Consider the following 20,310-nt stretch of genomic DNA (forward strand, 5'->3'; position numbering starts at 1 on the left):
AGCTCCAGTGGGTCAGTATAGAAGTCCAGGCAGGAAGCTCTATATCTGGCAACCAGAGTGGGAGAGGGGAATATAAAGAGGTTGGGATTGCTGGACAAGAAACAGCTGAGGAGAGGAAGCTACGGATCCCTGAGTGAGACAAAAAGGATTGCAAGGCAAACACAGAAAGCTACCATTAAGTAACAGCGCTATCTTTAGACATAGAGCGCGCAGCCATCCGCTGCGACTTCCTGACCCCAGGTATAACGGAGTCAGACGTGACTCTTGACACCCTCGTGACATTACCCCCCTTTCCACGAAGGGCCTTCGGACACTAGGTTTCTCAGGATGAGAGGCATGAAAAGCCCGAACTAACCTGTCGGCGTTTACCTCAGACGCTGGAACCCACATTCTTTCCTCGGGACCGTAACCCCTCCAATGCACCAGATATTGAAGAGAGCGGCGGACCTGACGAGAATCAACAATTTTGGATATTTGAAACTCTAGATTACCATCCACAACAACAGGAGGGGGTGGCAGCGGTGACTGTTCTAGAGGTGGAACATACTTCTTGAGTAATGACCTATGGATTTTTAAAGTTTGAGGTAGCTCCAGGCGAAAAGCCACGGTGTTAATGATGGCTACTATTTTGTAAGGATCAATGAACCTAGGACCCAGTGTCCAATAGGGAACCTTTAACTTAATGTTCCTAGTAGATAACCACACATAGTCATTCACTCCTAGGTCCGGACCTGGCGACCGTCTCTTATCAGCCATGCATTTGTATTTACCTCCCATATTTTTCAAGTTAGCTTGCACTTTCTGCCATACAGATAAAAGAGATGACTAAAACCGTTCCTCTTCGGGAACCCCAGAAGACCCCCCCCCTCTTTGAAAGTACAGAATTGGGGATGAAAACCATATGCACCAAGAAATGGTTACTTGCCAGTGGATTCCTGACGGCGATTATTTATAGCAAACTCTGCTAACGGTAAATATGATGACCACACCTCTTGGTTTTCAGACACAAAACACCTTAGATATGTCTCAAGGTTTTGGTTGGTACGCTCAGTCTGTCCATTCGACTGAGGATGGAAAGCTGAGGAAAAGGACAAGTGTACCCCCAAACGGGAACAAAAAGCTTTCCAAAACTTAGCTATAAACTGGGTTCCCCGATCCGAAACAACATCGGAAGGGACCCCGTGAAGCTTCACGATTTCACTGATGAATACCTGAGCAAGAGTCTTAGCATTAGGTAGTGCGGGTAACCCAATAAAGTGTACCATTTTGCTAAACCTGTCCACTACTACCAAGATAACCGTTTTACCCGCAGACAAAGGTAAGTCAGTGATGAAATCCATTGACAGATGTGTCCATGGCCTATTGGGAATGACAAGTGGTAATAAAGACCCTGCAGGATGTGTATGAGAGACTTTAGCGCGTACACAAGTAGAACAAGTAGACACAAAATCCATTACATCCTGACGCAACCTTGGCCACCAAAAACAACGAGACAATAGCTCCAAGGTTGCTTTACTACCCGGGTGCCCAGCAAGTGCCGAATTATGATGTTCCTTTAATAATTTGAGACGCAGGTTTAACGGTACAAACAATTTCTCTGAGGGACAAGAGACCGGGGCGTCCCCCTGGGCCTCTAACACCTTTCCCTCCAGAACAGCGTGTACAGCAGAGACAACCAATCCTCTTTGTAGAATGGGTACCGGATCACCCACATTACCCCCTCCAGGGAAACTACGAGATAATGCGTCTTCCTTGGTATTTTTTGCCCCAGGACGATAGGTGATGAAAAAGTTAACCTGGTAAAAAGATAGAGACCACCTAGCTTGTCTAGGGGTGAGACGCTTAGCTGATTCGAGGTACAGAAGGTTTTTGTGGTCCGTAATCAGTGACTGGGTGGATTGCCCCCTCTAAAAAGTGACGCCATTCTTCAAACGCTAGTAGACTGACCCTGAGATAGTACAGCCCCCACTCCCACCTCTGACGCATCTACTTCAACAATAAAAGGCTGGGAGACATCAGGTTGGATTAGTACCGGTGGCGAGGTAAACCTCTCTTTTTTAGAGAGGAAAATGCCATTTTGGCGGCGTCAGACCATATAGAAAAATCAGTCCCCTTCCTAGTCATGTCAGTAAGGGGTTTGACAATCACAGAATAGTTTTTAATGTATTTTCTATAGAAATTTGCGAAACCCAAAAACTGTTTCAGTGCTTTAAGGTTCTCAGGAAGATCCCAATCTAGAATTGCCTGGACCTAGGATCCATACGGAAACCTGAAGCAGATAATAGATATCCCAGGAACTGTATTTCCTGAACGGCAAAAACACACTTCTCAATTTTCGCATATAATTTATTCGTCCGTAGGACCTGCAGTACCTGTCTGACATGCACCTCGTGTGTCTTCAGATCAGACTAGTAAATTAAAATATCATCTAGGTATATCACCACAAACCTGCCGATAAGACGACTAAAAATGTCTTTAACGAAATGTTGGAAGACAGCGGGAGCATTGGTCAGACCGAAAGGCATGACTAGATTTTCATAATGCCCCTCCGGGGTGTTAAAGGCTGTCTTCCACTCATCCCCTTCCTTGATACGAATCAGATTGTAGGCCCCCCTAAGATCAAGTTTGGAGAACCACTTAGCACCCGCAATCTGATTAAAAAGGTCAGGAATGAGAGGAAGAGGGTATGGGTCACGGATGGTTATCTGGTTTAGTTCGCGGAAATCTAGGCAAGGACGCAGGCCCCCATCTTTCTTTTTAACAAAGAAAAACCCTGCCGCCACGGGTGATGAAGAGGGTCTGATGTGTCCCTTAGCCAAGCTCTCGGAGATATAATCTTTCATGGCTTGTCACTCGGGACCCGAAAGTTTATATAACCTGGTCTTGGGTAATTTCGCACCTGGAATCTGGTTAACCGGGCAATCATAAGGACATTGAGGTGGTAACTTCTGACACCCCTTTTCAGAGAAAACGTCCTCAAAGTCCGAAACAAAAGTAGGTAGAGTAGTTATGGAGGCGAATAAGCAATTGCTATTTAAGCAATTTTCTCTGCAATGCTCACTCCAATATCTCCCCTGGCCTGCCAATCCACCACTGGATTGTGCGCTACCAACCAGGGAAGACCCAATACCACAGGAGTGGGAAGGCCCTCCAGAACATAACATGATAGACACTCGTTATGGTGGTCCCCTACCCGAAGGTGTAAGTTATGGACAATATGAGTAAGGTTTCTCTGAGACAGAGGAGCAGAGTCGATAGCAAAAATGGGAATAGGTCTCTGTAGCGTACAGAAAGACAAACCCATAGTCTGGGCAAACTGGGCATCTATCAAATTTACTCCTGCTCCACTGTCTAGGAAGAAAGAAATAGTCTCCGTCTTAACACCAAAAACAACAACCGCTGGCAACACAAATTGAGATGTTCGTATGGAGGAAACGTATACCCTACCCACCCCCGGCTGACATCCTCCACACAGCCTGGGGTTAGTAGTTTTTCCGACGGTCTTTTGTTTTTGAGTATGGAAGGACAGACATTAATGAAATGACCCCTCCTCCCACAGAAAAAACAAACCCCCCCGCCTACGGCGAGCCTCAGGAGGACGGACCTTATGAGTAGTTCCTCCTAGCTGCATAGGCTCGTCTAAGTCCGTACAGACTAACTGCTGCTTTGGAGGGGTTACTAATTGCTTAGGATCTTTCAATCGGTACCTAAGGCCTCCTGCACACGACCGTTGTTTTATTCCGTGTCCATTGTGCCGTTTTTCTGCGGACCCATTGACTTTCAATGGGTCCGTTGAAAACTCGGCTAATGCACAGTTTGTCGTCCGCGTCCGTGATCCGTGGTTCCAGTCCGTCAAAAAAATATAACCTGTCCTATTATTTTCGCGGACCAATTCAAGTCAATGGGACCGCTAAAAAACACGGAGGCACACAAGATTGTCGTCCGCATCCGTTTTTTTCTTATCATTTGCATGGCAAACCTGTCTTAGATTTTTTTTTTTTTTTTTACTTTCCTTCATGTCTGGTGATCCTCCAAAAATAAAGGAAGACACACGGAAACAAAAACTGAAACGGATCACGGAACAACGGAACCCCATTTTGCGGAACGGAACACAACAACTGTCGTGTGCATGAGGCCTAAGACGTCTATCTAGGGAAAAGGGGGTCTCATACAGCGCAAGCGCATCCTTAACCCTTTCGGATAACCCAGAGCAAAACTGACTCCTGAGAGCCGGATGGTTCCACTGGGTATCTGTAGCCCACCTACAGAACTCTGAGCAATACTCCTCTGCTGGCCACTCTCCCTGTAGGAGTCTCCGTAATTTCGACTCAGCCAGGGCGACTCGATCAAGGTCATCATATATGAGACCCAAAGCCCCAAAAAATTCCTCCACAGACCGGAGAATCAGTGGGTAAAGAGAACGCCCAGGATTGCGGGTCCCCCTGAAGCAGGGAAATAGCAATCCCCACCCGCTGTTCTTCATTACCAGAGGAGTAGGGGCGCAGCCTAAAATATAACTTACAGGCCTCACAGAACGTCACAAATTTGTCCCTTCCCCCAGAAAATCTGTCAGGAAGAACAACCTTGGGTTCCGGAGCAACCTGGTTACCCGTAGCAACTGCAGGACTTGCGGTCTGTTGCAATTGCTGCTGTTGCTGAAGGACCGACGCCTTCAATCCTACCACCTCCAAAGACAGGCCTTGAAGTTGCTTTTGTCAAAGCGGCAATAGGATCCATACTGGATTGTAAATAGGCAGAAGAGAAAAAAATAAATAAAAAATCTTTTAAACAAAATAAGGGCCAGATATAATATCACGACCGGCGTGCCGATCACATACGTGACGCAAAGGGAGGGAAAAGGAAGGCCCTGTCCAAGGGAGAGGGAAAGATGGTGACCCCCCTAGATGGGTTTCTCACCCGTACGCCGATCACGTGCCTAAACCCTGGCTTTCCCTGAGATGAGCCCTACGTAGTGAATAGGGCAGTGGGATCACTAGTCCGCACCACTAACACTAAGGGAAAACACCAAGGAGAGGACAGACAATACAGACAAAACATATAGTCCCAGGTGGGCGACAACAAACAACCATCAGGGATCCGGAGGGTAATGCTCTGGGACGACAACCAGGGATAACAGCAACTCAGCTCCAGTGGGTCAGTATAAAAGTCCATGCAGGAAGCTCTATATCTGGCAACCAGAGAAGTGGGAGAGGGGAATATAAGGAGGTTGGGAGTGCTGGACAAGAAACCGCTCAGGAGAAGAAGCTACGGATCCCTGAGTGAGACAAAAAGGATTGCAAGGCAAACACAGAAAGCTACCATTAAGTAACAGCGTGATCACCCGCTGCGACTTCCTGACCCCAGGTATAACGGAGTCAGACGTGGCTCTTGACACCCTCGTGACATCCGGTCCCCATTGCTCCCTGTGGCTGAAACTGATGATGTCCCATCCATGGTCAAGTTGACCACTGTGGCCATTCTCTGGTGTGTTCCAAGCGACTTGTGATGGCAGAGGCTCAGTAGTCACATGCCGCTCGGGGACACGTCACTACTGAGCCTGGTCAATGGCTGCACAGCTCGGCATGACCATGGACGGGTGGGGGGGGGGGGGGGTTGACAAACAGGGATAAGAGCTGTGGGGCTTTTAAAAGGTGAATGGGAATTGACAGTCCCTTTAGGGCACGATGCATGTAGTTTGTAGCTTTTCTCTGTTTGTGACTGCTCCCTCGTAGTGTAGGCAAAATGGCCTCCTAGATTAATGTGCCTTCATAGGCCTGGAGGTAGGGAAATGAAACTGATAGCTACGTTGCATATAACTAAATCCCTTATCCATGCAGAGTTGCAGGATAGGTCGGCACAACTAGGAGGATAATAATGACTGTAAATCTGTATTTTTGGGTCCGTTATGAATGCCCGCAGGTCAGTGGCGTTGCTAGGGCTGGTGTCACCCGGTGCGGTAGAAAATGGTGTCACCCCTCCCCCTCCTCCCCGAAGCAATTTTTTTTGCCATATATGGGGGCTATGGTGGTGCTACTGCCATAGGGGGCATCCGTTAGCTCAGCAGACCTCCCCCTAGCAGTCAGAGCCTGGTCTCGGGAGGGCCACTTCCAGATTATTTTCTGTCCGTCGCCACAAAACAATGTTGCTTATAGAACAGACTCCACAGTGTAGAGGTATACTGTACATTGTGTGGCACAGTGTAGCGGTATACTGTATATTGTGTGGCACAGTGGATGCTATATGTGTATAACAAACATATTCCACATGAAAACTTACAATTACTTGACTTGGCCCTTGGGGATCTCGGACACCACTTCAACACTTTGGCCGGGAGTTCGGCGGAGCTGATGTTGTGTTTTTATCCTAATGAGAAAGATTTCATAATAAGGATTTGGAGAAGGGGCAGAGGAATAGCAGAGCGGGGAGAGGCTGGTGCTGCTACTAGGGGGTCATACCATGGGGGAGTAATAAAGCCCACCATAATTCCCCCCCCCCCCCTAGTAGAAATAATTCTCCTTTTAATGTGACAGTGCAAAAAATACCCCCTTGTAATGCCCCCAGTTGAGCTAATGTCCCCATAGTGCCCCCATAATGTCCCAGTATAAAATACCCCTATATAGTGCCCCCCCAGTAAATTCCCCCATGTGTATCAGAGGCAAAGCACTTAACCACACAGCCATAAGAGCAGCCTTGCTACTGACTGAAAAAAATATGAGACTTCTACTGTTTGGCTAAGTGTACATCTATACACATGACAGCTGCCCCAACACTGCTATATATCTATATGACAGCTGTCCCAGCACACTCAGCTCTACTATATCTCTATATATGACAGCTGCCCAAACACACCCAGCTCTGCTACATCTATACACATGACAGCTGCCCCAGCACACTCAGCTCTGCTATATCTCTATATATCTATCTACTGTATAGCAATACTTAGAGATATATAGATGTAGCAGAGCTGGGTGTGTTTGGGCAGCTGTCATGTGTATAGATGTAGAAGAGCTGAGTGTGCAGGGGCAGCTGTCATATATAAAGATATAGTAGAGCTGAGTGTGCTGGTACAGCTGTCATGTGTATTAGATGTAGCAGAGCTGGGTGTGCTAGGGCAGCTATCATATATAGAGATATAGCAGAGCTGAGTGTGCTGGGACAGCTGTAATATAGAGATATAGCAGTGCTGGGTGTGTTGGGGCAGCTGTCATGTGTATAGATGTACACTTAGCCAGCTACAACAGTAGAAGTCTCATATTTTTTCAGTCAGTAGCAAGGTTGCTCTTATGGCTGTGTGGTTAAATGCTTTGCCTCTGATACAGAAGGTCGTGGGTTTGAATCCCAGACACATCTTTCCCTCTCCTGAGGACGGCAATACAAATGATTCGTAAATGCCGGTCCGCACCCCCCTAGCAACGCCACTGCCGCAGGTCTCTTGCCTCACACCCTCACTGGCTGCACCCTACATTAGTCATGTTTATTACCCAAATGGAAAATGACATGTACGATAACTGTGTTGTCGGAGCACAATCCATTGGATGCTATTAATACGTAATGGGATTAGGTGTCTTTAGTGACGGCCTTTGGGCTCCTCCATATTCTGTCTTGCCGTGTCTTCGACATATCGAATGACTCTTGCTTTGCAGGCAAATACAGTTTCAGGTTATAAAGAGGATGATAATTAATGCATCACAACAAATTAAAGGCCGTTCGGACTTGTGACATCTCCAGCGAAGGCAAATTTGACACCTCAAAGAGAGTCTGAAGGACACTTGAAGACCAAAACTGAAATGTTCATTTACCAGGCAAACCCCACCAGGTTGTCTTAAAGGGGTTTTCCTCAACATGACATATATTGAGACACAACCTGCGGCCCTCCAGCTGTTGTAAAACTACAATTCCTACCATGCCCTGCTGTAGGCTGATACCTGTAGGCAGTCTGGGAATGCTGGGAGTTGTAGTTTTGCAACAGCTGGAGGGCCTCAGGTTGGCCATCCGACATACTGGGTTGGGTAGACCTTCTAGCTGGTGAAGAGCCTCTATGAAAGAGTGACTTCCACTGTGCAGGTCTTGGCATGACCGTGGGCTTCGTGAGCTTGCTCAGCCTTGCATTGTCCAGGTGAATATTTTTTATAGTGGCTGTGCAAACAACCCTGGTGGTCCTGGATAGTTAAGGTGTTTGCATATTTTCTGGTCTTGGGCAGAAACAGGTGTTAAATGGGTTTTCTGAGGTTTTTCATATTGATGACTTATCCTCAGGATGGGTCATCAATACGTACATTCCTGGTGGTCCAGGATAATTAAGGCTTTTCTATCTGCATCTTTTGTGATCTTGGGCAGAGATAGGTTTAAATGGGTTTTCTGAGGTTTTGATATTGATGACTTATCCTCAGGATCAGATTGGTGGGAGTCAGACCACGGGCACCCCTGCCAATCAGCTGTTTGAAGATAGGCCGTCCCTATTTGAAATCCTGGAATACCCTTTTAAGCCACTGTGTTACAGATTAAAAAGTTAGAATGTAAACCTTGGTGGCGGTTATGCAAATAAAAACAGCGATTATCCAAAGAAGTGACTTTGGATTACAATTTTACATTTTAAAGGGGTTGTCCAAGTTATGGGGAAAAAAAATATATAGCACTGTAAATCTGATGGTCAGCGATTATATAACTAAACTAAGTAAGTCTTAGGCAAAAAAAATATCTATTTCCTCATTTCCCTGGTTCTCTTCTGGCCTTTTGTTTACTTGCAATAAAAACAATCTCTGCCCCTCCCCCTGCACTTCTAAGGGAGTGAATATAAGTGCTGCCCTGAGTGACATGTCTGTGTGCTAGGAGACTCAGCAGCATGTTGTATGTGTAGAACTACAAGTCCCAGCTGTATAATAACACTGCTAAGGGAGTGAATACAAGTGCTTCCCTGAGTGACATGCCTGCCTGCTGGGAGATTCAGCAGCATGTTGTATGTGTAGAACTACAAGTCCCAGCTGTACAATGACACTGCTAATACACACAGGATCTTCCCCCTACCTGTAATGCTTTGCAGAACTTCTCTTTCAGCTCCTGTGCCCAGCATTTGTCTCCTCGCTGCCTGCAGCTACACAGTAAACATTTCAGCCCTGAGTCTGTGCAGCTGAAGGGGTTAAGAATCCTGGGAGAGAGCAATAAGCAGCAGCTGGCAGTGCAGGGGGCGTGGCCAGCACAGTGACCGCTCTGTACAGATCTCTCAGGCTTGTGCACAAACCTCATCAGAGCAGGGAGAGAAACCAGCCACTGGAGATAAAGTGAGTTAATTGGAAAGCTGTTACATTTGCCTAGTTAGAAACCTAGAAAGAATAAAAAAATAACTCAGACAACCCCTTTAAGTGACGATTAGAAAGACGATAACCCATCTATATGATCTTCAGGGGAAGTTTAGATAATTGGGAGGGCCTTGGGCTCCAAAGCCTACTTTAATTGCTGTATTTTCCATTAAGGCTGAATCAGATCCGCAGTTTTTTTGCGGATTGGATGCAGACCCATTCATTTCAATAGGGTCGCAAAAAATGAGAATGGTAACACCGTGTGCTGTCTGCATCTGCATGGTCGTTCTGCAGTGCCGCAAAAAAGGTAGAACATGTCCTATTCTTGTCCATTTTGCGGATAAGAATAGACATTTTTATCATAGGGCAGGAAATGCCGACCGAAAAATGGATACGGTTGTGTGCATGGGGCCCAATCCTTATGTCCTATGTTTTTGCCTTCTTATAATGTGATGCTTCTTTTTTCTTTCTCACCTCCTGTCTCACACTGTATCCACTTGGCCTAGTTCACCCTTCAGTGTTTGGTCAGTGGTTTCCATCAGTGACTGTGAACCAGATCCAGGTGCAGATCTTTCCATTATACCTGATCTCTGTGTAGCCTCCAGTCCTAGTCTTGGCTCAGAATCACTGATGGAAATCACTGAAGTGTGAATTAGGCCAAGTGGCTCCAGCTGTTCTGAAACTACAACTCCCAGAACCCTCAAGCACTTTTATGGGAGTTACCTGAACAGCTAAGCAAATGTAATGCTGGGAGTTGTGGTCTCACAGCAGCTGAAGTGCCGAAGGTTGCTGACCCCCCCCGAACTAGGTCTTTCTCCATTTTTCCAGTGTCTCCTCCTCTTCGCTTTCCTTCCCTCTCACAACCTCTTTCTACACAACGGGGCCTCAGTTAATATTAACCAGGAATTGATGGCTTTTTATAGACCTCGGTAGATCTAGGCTAATTCCATGTATACATCGCTAGACCCCGGAGGGCGTTTTGGCCTGGAATCGCTGTGCACCTGACCGACTTCATGTAGAGATTAAATTCTTGGGAAATTAACTTTCCTTTTAAAGTAGCTCAGAAGGTTTTCCGTTGCTTTCTTCTAGAAGTCCTGTTCGCTGTGTTCTCTGGAATTGAAAGAGTTAAAAACTCCCAACTCGGCGGCGGCTGAAGCGGTTACTGGGCTCTTTAATCCTCGTTAGTATGTTTTAACCCTCTCCTTTCCAAAGAGCACAGCTTGAAGGGATCACTGGAGACTCCCGCTGCTGATGTTCTCTACAGTATTTGACCCTGTTCCCACCAACATATAAAACATTTATTTGCATTATTCTGACAAAAAAATGGGAACCAATTATTGACTCTTTGCTTTTATAAATTTCTGTTGCACCCCAAATTGCTGACTTTTTTTATACTACACATTTTGGACACGTTTAAAGGGCATCTGTCAGCAGATTTGTCACCCTGGCTGACCTGTTACATCTGCGCTTGGCAGCTGAAGACATCTGTGTTGGTCCCATGTTCATATGTGTCCGCATTAAGCTTTAATACATGCAAATGAGCCTCTAGGAGCAATGGGGGCGTTACCATTACACCTAGAGGCTCTGCTCTCTCTGCAACTGCCGCTCCCTCTCCACTTTGACAGTGTAAACATGATCACGTCTGGCCCTGTCAAAGAAAGTGCAAAGGGTGCAGCAGTTGCAGATAGAGCAGAGCCTCTAGGTGTAATGGTAACGCCCCCGTTGCTCCTAGAGACTAATTTGCATATAATAAATCATCATTGTTCTCAGCAATGCGATCACATATGAACATGGGACCAACACAGATGCCTTCAGCTGCCGAGCGCACATGTAACAGGTCAGCCAGTGTCATAGGGACAAAACTGCTGACAGATGCCCTTTTAAGCCTAACATTTCAGCTAATAACCAGATATTTTATAGGTCATGGTTCCAGGATTCAGCAATTAGCGTATAGCACTGTTTGTTGTTTTTTTTAGTTTACATGGAAGATAGCTGCAATACCAGACAGTCATGGGACACCTGTGGCGCGGTTTCTGAAAAATAATGCAATTTTTTTTAAATCAGCTGGTATCTGTAAAGGTAGAAACCAATGGACACTAAGTGCACCTGCCATACGGCTCCCTAAACTTGAGTGCAACGGTCAGCACACTGAATAGGGGATCTAGGAATTCCGTGCCTGCAGTATCTCAGCCTGTGTTCATTTTTGCATTAACATGTGTACTGTATTATATGTGTGTTTTACCTGCAGCTTCCATGTACTCTGAGATACAGAGGGAGCCGCCGGATATAGGGAGTATTCTGGCTCATCCTGACTATCTGGAATCAAATGCTGAACTCATCAAGCCCAAGAAGCTCTCGAATCCTGTGAAGGCATCTAGAAGTCACCAGGAGCTCCATCGCGAGCTGCTCATGAACCATCGCAGGTACATTTTCAATTTTTTCATACAGTAGTTAACTTTCAACTTTTCCGGGCTCAGCATAAAGATGGCCTCAAATCGATGAAGGTCCGACTCCCGCTAATCAGCTGTCTGTTTGAAGCAACCCGGTGCTTGTGCGAGCGTTGTGACCTTGTTTTGTCGTAGTGATGTTACAGGGTATTGTAGCTTCTTCCCACTCACTTGAATGGGACAAAGCTGCAATTACCCTGGACCACTGCTGCTATATGTATCATGCAAGGTGAACCGTGAAGTGGCTGCAGCGCACACATGAGCACTGCAGCCCCCTCAAACAGCTGAACACCAGGGGCCTAACTTAAGGATAGACATTTAATGTGCTTATCTTGGAAAACCCCTTTAAGGTGAACCTGTCATCAACTTTATGGTAGAAGACTGTCAGCCATCAGCAGGAGAGCAGGAATTCATGAATAACCAGGACTCTTCTCAGGTGGCTGTGACTCTTTTCCAGGCCTGGTCTGCAATGTTTGTGATGTTGGTTCTCGGCAACCACTTACTTTTAACTTATAAATGACAGACCGCTGAAGTCAACTCTCCGGTCTCTACTCTATTCTGCCGTTAGCATGGGCAGCATAAAGTTGATGACAGGTTCCCTTTAAGGCTGGGTTCACATCTGCGTTGTCAACTCCAGCACTATTATCCGGTCACTGTATCCGGCATACATGCTGGCTTAAAGCTGGACAAAAGAGTACACACAACATTTTTTATTTATTTTTGTCCAGCCGAAAGTCGGCATATATGCCGGAAAGCAGCTGGATTACACTGTGGTATCCGGCCATGCCGGATACGGTGATCTCCGGCAGTCTGTTTCTTCCGCCGGAACAGACTGCCGTAGTTCACATTGCAGATGTGAACCCAGCCTTACTCCTCTCAACTCCTACTGATCTTCTACCACAGGGATCAGCAAACTCCGACACTTCAGCTGCTGTAAAACCACAACTCCCAGTATGCACACTTACTCGGCTGTTCTTGTAACTCCGTAGAAGTGGAAGGAGGATTTTAGGAGTTGTAGTTTTAGCTGGAGTGCCCCAGGATGCTGATCCCTGCTCTACCACGTAAAAGCATTCACCTCCCTCTTTAAAGGTTTTATCCAACCCCTCAAAATGTTTATAGAAAAAGAAAACTCTTCTATTGAGGGTTCCGTCCTCTAGCGTTCCGGAATGGTGACGTCCCATACGTGGTCACTTGTAACACTGCAGATGGTGTATCCCTCTTGACACTGGATATGGTATAACATTAGATCAGTGGGAGTCCTACTGCTGGGACCGCCACCGATCACGAGAACCTGTACCCCTCAGAGCCCCCTGAAATGAATGGAGTGACAGGTCGAGCATGCACACTGCCACTCCATTCATCTCTATGGGAGTTCCTGAAATAGCGGCTGTCTCCAGAACTTCCATAGAGATGAATGAGTGCCAGTGTGCATGCTCGACCTGCCACTCCATTCATTTCACGGGACTTCAAGGGGTACGGAGTCCCCGTTCTCATGTTCAGTAGGGGTCTCGGCAGTAGGACCCACACAGATCTAATAATTATGCCCTATCCCGAGGATGGAAATAATTTGCAACAACCATAATAGCCCTTTAAGTGTAACTACTGTAACACCTTTCTGATCCTTAGCTTGAAAAGTACTGCTTGAGAAAGGTTCCAGTGTCTGAACTGAAACATTGCTACTGGTGAATAAACCTGCACTTTTTTACTGAAGGAAGTGCCGTGGATATTTTTGACTGTTTATCTTGGGGGAGAGGATCGCGCCATCACCCCGCTGGCACCCGTCTCTCTACTTTTCTGCTGTGCAGTTCACATGTTTGGGACTTAGCTTGAAAAGTAGTTATCAGGAGCTTATATGGCAGGGTTATTTAGACAGTGTATAGCGGTAGTATTAGGGCAGTATGTGGCATCATTTTGGCAGTATTATACCAATGTGTTTGAGCATGGAGGTGGCATTACTTGAAAACTGCTTACCTAATACTTTATGGTAAAGATAATGGCTGTGGCCATCCTGCACTTTGTCATTTTCAATATATTATAGCAGTATAATTGTCGTAATCTGTATTATAGCACCAAAACTCCCTGCAGTTCTGTATTTCCCTGAAATCAAGTTAAAAGGGCTGAGATGCGATGGACTTATTCTAAATCTGTAACCTTCCATATATGAAAGAAACATTCCCCCCCCCCCCCCCCCCCCAAAAAAAAACTGGCAAATCCGCTAGTTTCGCACATTGATTAAAGGTGTCATATTATTGTAAGAGGGCACAGTTCCTTTTCTTGAATTTGCCCTTGAGTCCCGCATTTTAACAGTATCTTCTGTCCCAGAACAGCCATTGTCAGCTCAGTATCGCTCTCCATTTACAAGACAGTTAGAAGCCTGACGACAAGATCACCAGGGAATCCTGTCCGACAAGTCACCTTTATACTCCCATTTAACAGCAGCAGAGAGGCTCCGACCTCATGTAGTATGCATTACAGCCGCTCGTACTGCCAGCCGCAGCGCCAGCAGTGATACACAGACATACAGTAAAGCATCAGGAAGACCGGCGCCAGTAACGTCTAACAAGCTGCCTCCTATCTCCTTTTATCCAGCTGCTTCTTATAGTGTTACCTAGTCTTTGTTCATGGTTTTTGCATCTACATTGTAGTTTTCTCCAGCATGTACATCTCTTAGGAATATGCTGGAGCTACATAGAGTGGTATTGGCTTTGTAGCGTATCACTGACCTTATTTATATTTATTTAATTTTTTATTTTTTTCATTTATTTATGTACAGATTAAAACCAAGCATGGATTTCTCACTGGTACCTATAGCAGAGAATCTCCCATGCTTGGTCCCATGACGCCTGTATAGAAGTGGAGCACAGACTCCATGAACTGCTGTACAAACACCATTACTGTATGCATGAGCCTTAGGGCTCATGCACACGACCGTATGTATTTTGCGGAACGGAACAGCTGGTCCCTAATACAACAGTCCTATCCTTGTCCATAATGCGGACAACAAAATAGGACCTATTCTATTCCTTTGTGGAACGGACATACGGAAACGGAATGCACATGAAGTAACGTGTTTGTTTTTTTTGTGGACCCTTTGAAATGGTTCCTAATACGGTCCACAAAAAAAACGGAACGGACACAGAAAGAAAATGCGTTTGTGCGCGTGAGCTTTTAACGGGGGTTTCTGAGATATTTTTACAGATGACCTATCCTCTGGATAGGAACAATAGAGCTGTAAGAATTGTTACATAGGAGGAGCTGAAAATGAAACCAGATTGATGTAAATAGGTACAAAAAAATCTTCATGTTTTGAAATGGTAACAGAACTGAATGTTTTGTTACATAACTGGTTTACCTGCAGTCTGGTGGAAAACCATGGATAGATAACACATTATGAAGTTATGTAAGCCGCACAGGGGAGCACCCAGGAATTTTGTCTAGGGGGGGGCTCCAAAAGGCAAAAAAGTGTGGCATGTGTAGTTCGGGGGGGTGGCGGGGTTTCTGTAGTGTGTTGCGCTGATTCTTTTACTTGGCCATTTCTAAAAGTTCTGCAGGAATGGAACAATGCGTCGCGCGCAGCGCACCGCCAATTTTCTTTTAGCCCCGCCCATTATTAAAAGCCCCTCCTACATATAATAGGCCACGCCCAACACACACTGTACAGCTGACATTCTATAGTTGAGGCCTGTCTCTACATATCATACGGAGAGGGGAGGCCTGTCCTGGCTGCTCTGCGTGCTTATATAACAAGCTACAGCCAGGAAGCTCCTCCGCTCTCCTCCCTCCCCAGATCCTGCTCAAGGCCTGTGGTTCCCCCCACCATCTGTCACCCGCCCGTGGCCTGCTGCCCCCTTTGGCCGTCCTCACCCAGCTCTGAATCCTCATTCTGCAAATGGCAGGGGGAGGAGCCGGAGTATCTCCTCTCCTACATACCACCACATACCTCTTACATCCAATGTCACCTTTGTTGTAGACGTTCTCTTTCTTTATCTTCTCCACCAGACCGCCATGATGATTTTTCAGCCATCTCCCGTCTCTGCAGAGATTAACAAACAGACATTAGTTTCCCACATTTCCATCATCTTCTGAACACCCTTTCCTGCCACCCCCAATACTATACTGCAGAGAAAGTCCCCCTGGAAATACTACTACCACACAGATAGTACCGCCTTCAACAATTATTGGCAAACAGTGCTCTAAAAAATGCCCAGACACTAATAGTATAAAGATAGTCCCCCAAAAATTATTGTGCTAAGCTGATACTGTGCCAGGGTGCCCCCCAAAGTAATAGTGCTCCCCAAAATCCCACCAATAGAAATAATTCTCTGCCAGAGCACACTTAGTAGTAATAATGCCCCTATAGTGCCCTAGTAATCATGTTCCTCATAGACCCCCAGTAGTAGTAAAGCTAATACCCCCTAGTAGTAATAATTCTCCCTATATGACAGTACATGAAATACCCCCGCTTAGTGCCCGTAGTTGAGCTAATGTCCCCATAATGTATGCCAGTATAAAATACCCCTATATAGTGCCCCAGTAAATGCCCTCATAGTGCTCCTCTCGCCCTTTCCCATAGTGTCCCCCATAATATGCCAGTAAAAAATGCCCCTTCGAAGTGCCACCATATGCCCCAATAGTGCTCCACTCCCCCATAGTGCCCCCAAATAATGCCCCATAGTGCCGCTCTCCCCTATAGTGCCAGTAAAAAATGCCCCCTTAGTGCCACCAGATGCCATAATGCCCCCATAATGTGCCAATAAGAAAAAAGGCCCTTTTAGAGCCCCCCACTTCCCCATAGTGCCCCCAAATAATGCCCCTATAGTGCCACCAGATGCCCCATAGTGCCGTTCTCCCCTATAGTGCCCCCCATAATGTGTCAATAAAAAAGCCCCTTTAGACCCCCCAGATGCCCCCATAGTGCTCCTCTCCCCCATGGTGCCCCCCCCCATTATGTGCCAGTAAGAAATTATGGGCTGTAAGAATTGTCAGATGCCCCCATAGTGCCAGCTCGCTCCCCCCTCCCCCTCCAAAAAAATAAAAAAGAATAATAGAAAACACTGATACTTGCCTCCATCAGCAGCGATGTGATGCAGGTCTCTTCCGGCCTGTGTCCCTGCTGTGTGCTGCCCGGCTCAGGCGGTGTGATGATGACGTCATCGCGCCGCCTGAGCCGGCCTCTGATAGGCCGCAGGCACTAATGCCTGCAGCCTATCAGAAGAACAGGGGAGGGACACGCCTCTCCCTCCCCCGCCGCAGCACAGGCATCTGTATCGCTGTCCTGAGGACAGCGATACAGATGGATATGGAGATGAGCGCTTCCACAATGGAAGCGCTCATCTCCTACTGCCCGCCGCCGCTGCCGCAATTGCATCCAGGGCCGCGCCGCCTGTGGTGATCGGCGGTGCGGCCCTGAGGGATAAAAAAATATATATATTGTCTGGTTGTTCTAGGGGGGGTCCAGACCCGCTGGACCCCCCCTGTAGGTGTGCCACTGAAGCCGGATACCGGGGTGGGCTCCCCAGGATACAGCGAAGTCACAAACTAGGAAAACAACTCCACCAGCAGCTTTTGCCAAAACAGAATTTTACTTAAACGTGGTAATGAACACAACCACACATGCTGGGAACACGCAATAAATTTACATACACCCAGCCCGAAGGCTGAGACCCTTGTGCTGCACAGCACGGCGCCCTCCGATGGATGCAGGAGTAAAGCGGGGTAATTTACCTACTGGTGGGCACAACTAAACTGCCACACCTTACCTGTTATTACCCTAAAAAACAAGAATAACTGTATGGGTGTGTGGTGTGGGCTAGCCTGCGGTGCAGCACAACAGCTTACAAAGCTCTACAGTATTCCCCCTCCCATAACTGGTCCTGTAGCACCTGCCTGAGTATTCCTTCTGAGCAAAACGCCAGCCTGGCTTGAGTTTGTGGGAAGTTTATCAGCTCTTCAGTGTGAAATGTCCCTTTTAAATTATGGAGTCCTTGCAATGAACAATAGCAACACTTGTGGCCTGACACAGAGACCTCTAACTACAGGCCTCAGTCTCTAGGTGCCAACACTGTGATGAGGTGCGTGCACGATCTTACCGACCCGGGTCTGCTCTGCCTCTGCTGGTGACTCGAAACTAAACAAATGCCTCTCCAACAAGCATGCGGTGCTGCAGTGTATGTACGGTAACTTTGCTCCTCCGCTCTCATCAGGGTTCCTAGAAGCAATCCTTGTTCCTCTGGTCAGGATCAGGGTCTTGGACTCAATCAGCTTCACTTAGCTGCCGCTCTGGTCACTGAGGTAGGCTCTCACACCTGGATGCAGTTGGATCCTCTGCTCACACAGTTCCTCCGTCTCGGCTCCCTCTAAGATGGCTGCTCTCTTTCTCTTCCTCTCCAGGCTCTGTGTAACCCTACCTCTCATGAATATAGACATATATATATACAGTCTGTAGCTGTGTTTATAAAACAGTGACATCTTGTGGCCAAACAGCAGAATGTCCGTTCAGATCATTTAATTTAATCTACACAGTGTTCAGACAAGGAGAGCTGTTTCCCCATCTCAATTAGCAGAAGCTGAATGAAGCTAATAGATGTATAAGCCTCACTGATATTTCAAGATGCAATGTAACAAAGGGCCCACTACCGTAGGTGTGGGAAAATATCCTTATTAAAATTTAACTTTTATAAAGTATGCAATAAAATTTATACACCCAAGGATGCAACAACATGACACATGAACAAACATATAAAGGGGTCCGTATGAGGGTACCCCACTGCTGGTAAAGCAAAGAAGGAAATTGGGCCTGCTGCGCCTATACAGACGCAAGCAGTCTTACCCGACCAACAAGATGGCTAGGATCAGCTGAGGCTTAGGTGATGCCCGGACCAGATGGAGCCTGTGTAGTCAGAGGGAGTGATGGTGCTGTGCCCTATGTCACCCTATATATTTGGTAGGAAGGGGACTGCTCCCTTACTGCCTGTCTACACAGAGCACTCGCCCTGAAAAGGGCGACCCCGTCTGGATACCTGTCCCTAGTTATGGACCTGAACCCTAGCACTGTTGAAAAGAATTTTGCGGAATCTTCAAACCTCCCGACGTGGCACGTTTCTGTCGTGTCGACTCCTCAGGGGAAGTTGGTACAAAAAGAAGGGAAAAACCGGCATATAGCATAAATGACCGCACGTACACAGTAAAGTGGACCATACAGTCAGAGATGCAAAACGAGGCTCTATCAGCCAGATAGAGAGCCAATGGACAGACACCCCTGGTGTTGAAGTGCTGTACTTTAGCATACACAGCCGTGGGTACAGCCCGAAGAATGATCCCCACGGTTAGAGATGCCAGAGATAACTCTATCAGCAGCATTAAGAGCCGATGGGCAGGCACTCCTGATGTGGAAGTGCCGTGCAGCAGAGTGATAGATGTTCCTCTGCACGTTGGTGTGTGGGGATATGGTGATCCTCACTAAAGGTAAAGTCCCACTAGTTCTGGGGTTCCTACGTTTACCTGCCACACTGATACATACCTTTGTGGGGTTTAAATAAAGCCCACACGCGCCTCTCCTGGATGGACCGCCCTGTGATCGTCAGCGTCTGACGTCACGCGCATGCGCCGCGCACGTCTTGCGCATGCGCCGCGCCGAATGCACGTCAGACCCCGGCGCCCGACACCACGTGATAGCGGCAGCCAATCACAGGAGAGAGAAAACACCGGCAGTTCATTAGAGATCTCTCTGACTTCAAAGAAAACCGGATCTACTTGTCTCTTAGCAACACAAGAAGAGAGGTAGTACCAAGCAACTCAGAGAGATCTTCTACTGAAACTGACCTGTCTGACTCGGATAAAGATACAGTTCCAAAGGTGATCAAACATAATAATAGGGGCAACTACAGAAAGGGTAAAGGTCGGGGTGCCTATAGGGGACAGGATAATCGTTTTTTAGGCCAGTTCAACCAAACGGAGGACTACCCGCTGCGCAGTCGCACACAGAAACCTCCAACCTAGTTCTAGGCCCACAAGTGATTAATCTCTCCTCGCGCATCTTGAGCGTGGATGAGACCAAGACCCTAGAACTAGGCTTATCTTTTGTACCCACCCCCAAGTTCGACAGGTTTTCATCCGTCAAAGATATTAATTTGTTCATTCGTAAGTTAAGGTGGCATAAGCACTACAAGTATATGGATCGGCGTCGGTGCCTGGAGTTAGGGATCCCCACTGACCTATTGGGTGACGTACAACTTTTGTGTTCCCTGAGTACTGAAGAGGGACGGGCCTCTGGCGCTGGCCCATTTACCAACTTAAAATTAAAAAGTACCAAGATGCCACCCACTGCGAAAGAATTATCCTGTATCGACGTCTTTTTAAATATGGTAACCAGGGATCTGGAGGATCTGAGAGTGACTACGCATTATTCCAACTGCGCCGGGTCTGTGACCACTGCCATCTCTACACTAGCGGATGACCCCCATATTGTCATCAAACCCGCCGACAAGGGGGGTAACATTGTGGTCATGGACTCGGGGCAGTATAAGAATATGTGTAGGAACATCTTAGCGGATACAGAGACGTATGAA

General features: G+C 47.0%; 1 protein-coding gene across 2 annotated transcripts in view; it reads left to right on the plus strand.

The window, feature by feature from the left end:
• Window positions 1-20,310, plus strand: part of FAM107A (family with sequence similarity 107 member A) — a 162,897-nt gene that overhangs the window by 131,937 nt on the left and 10,650 nt on the right. For both annotated transcript variants that reach the window (XM_040408331.1, XM_040408332.1), the window contains one exon: window positions 11,545-11,719. In XM_040408331.1, the coding sequence (XP_040264265.1) occupies window positions 11,545-11,719 (175 nt within the window). The remainder of the gene's footprint in view (window positions 1-11,544; window positions 11,720-20,310) is intronic.

The sequence above is a fragment of the Bufo bufo genome, chromosome 9 (genome assembly GCF_905171765.1).
Source record: "Bufo bufo chromosome 9, aBufBuf1.1, whole genome shotgun sequence".
Lineage (NCBI taxonomy): Eukaryota > Metazoa > Chordata > Amphibia > Anura > Bufonidae > Bufo > Bufo bufo.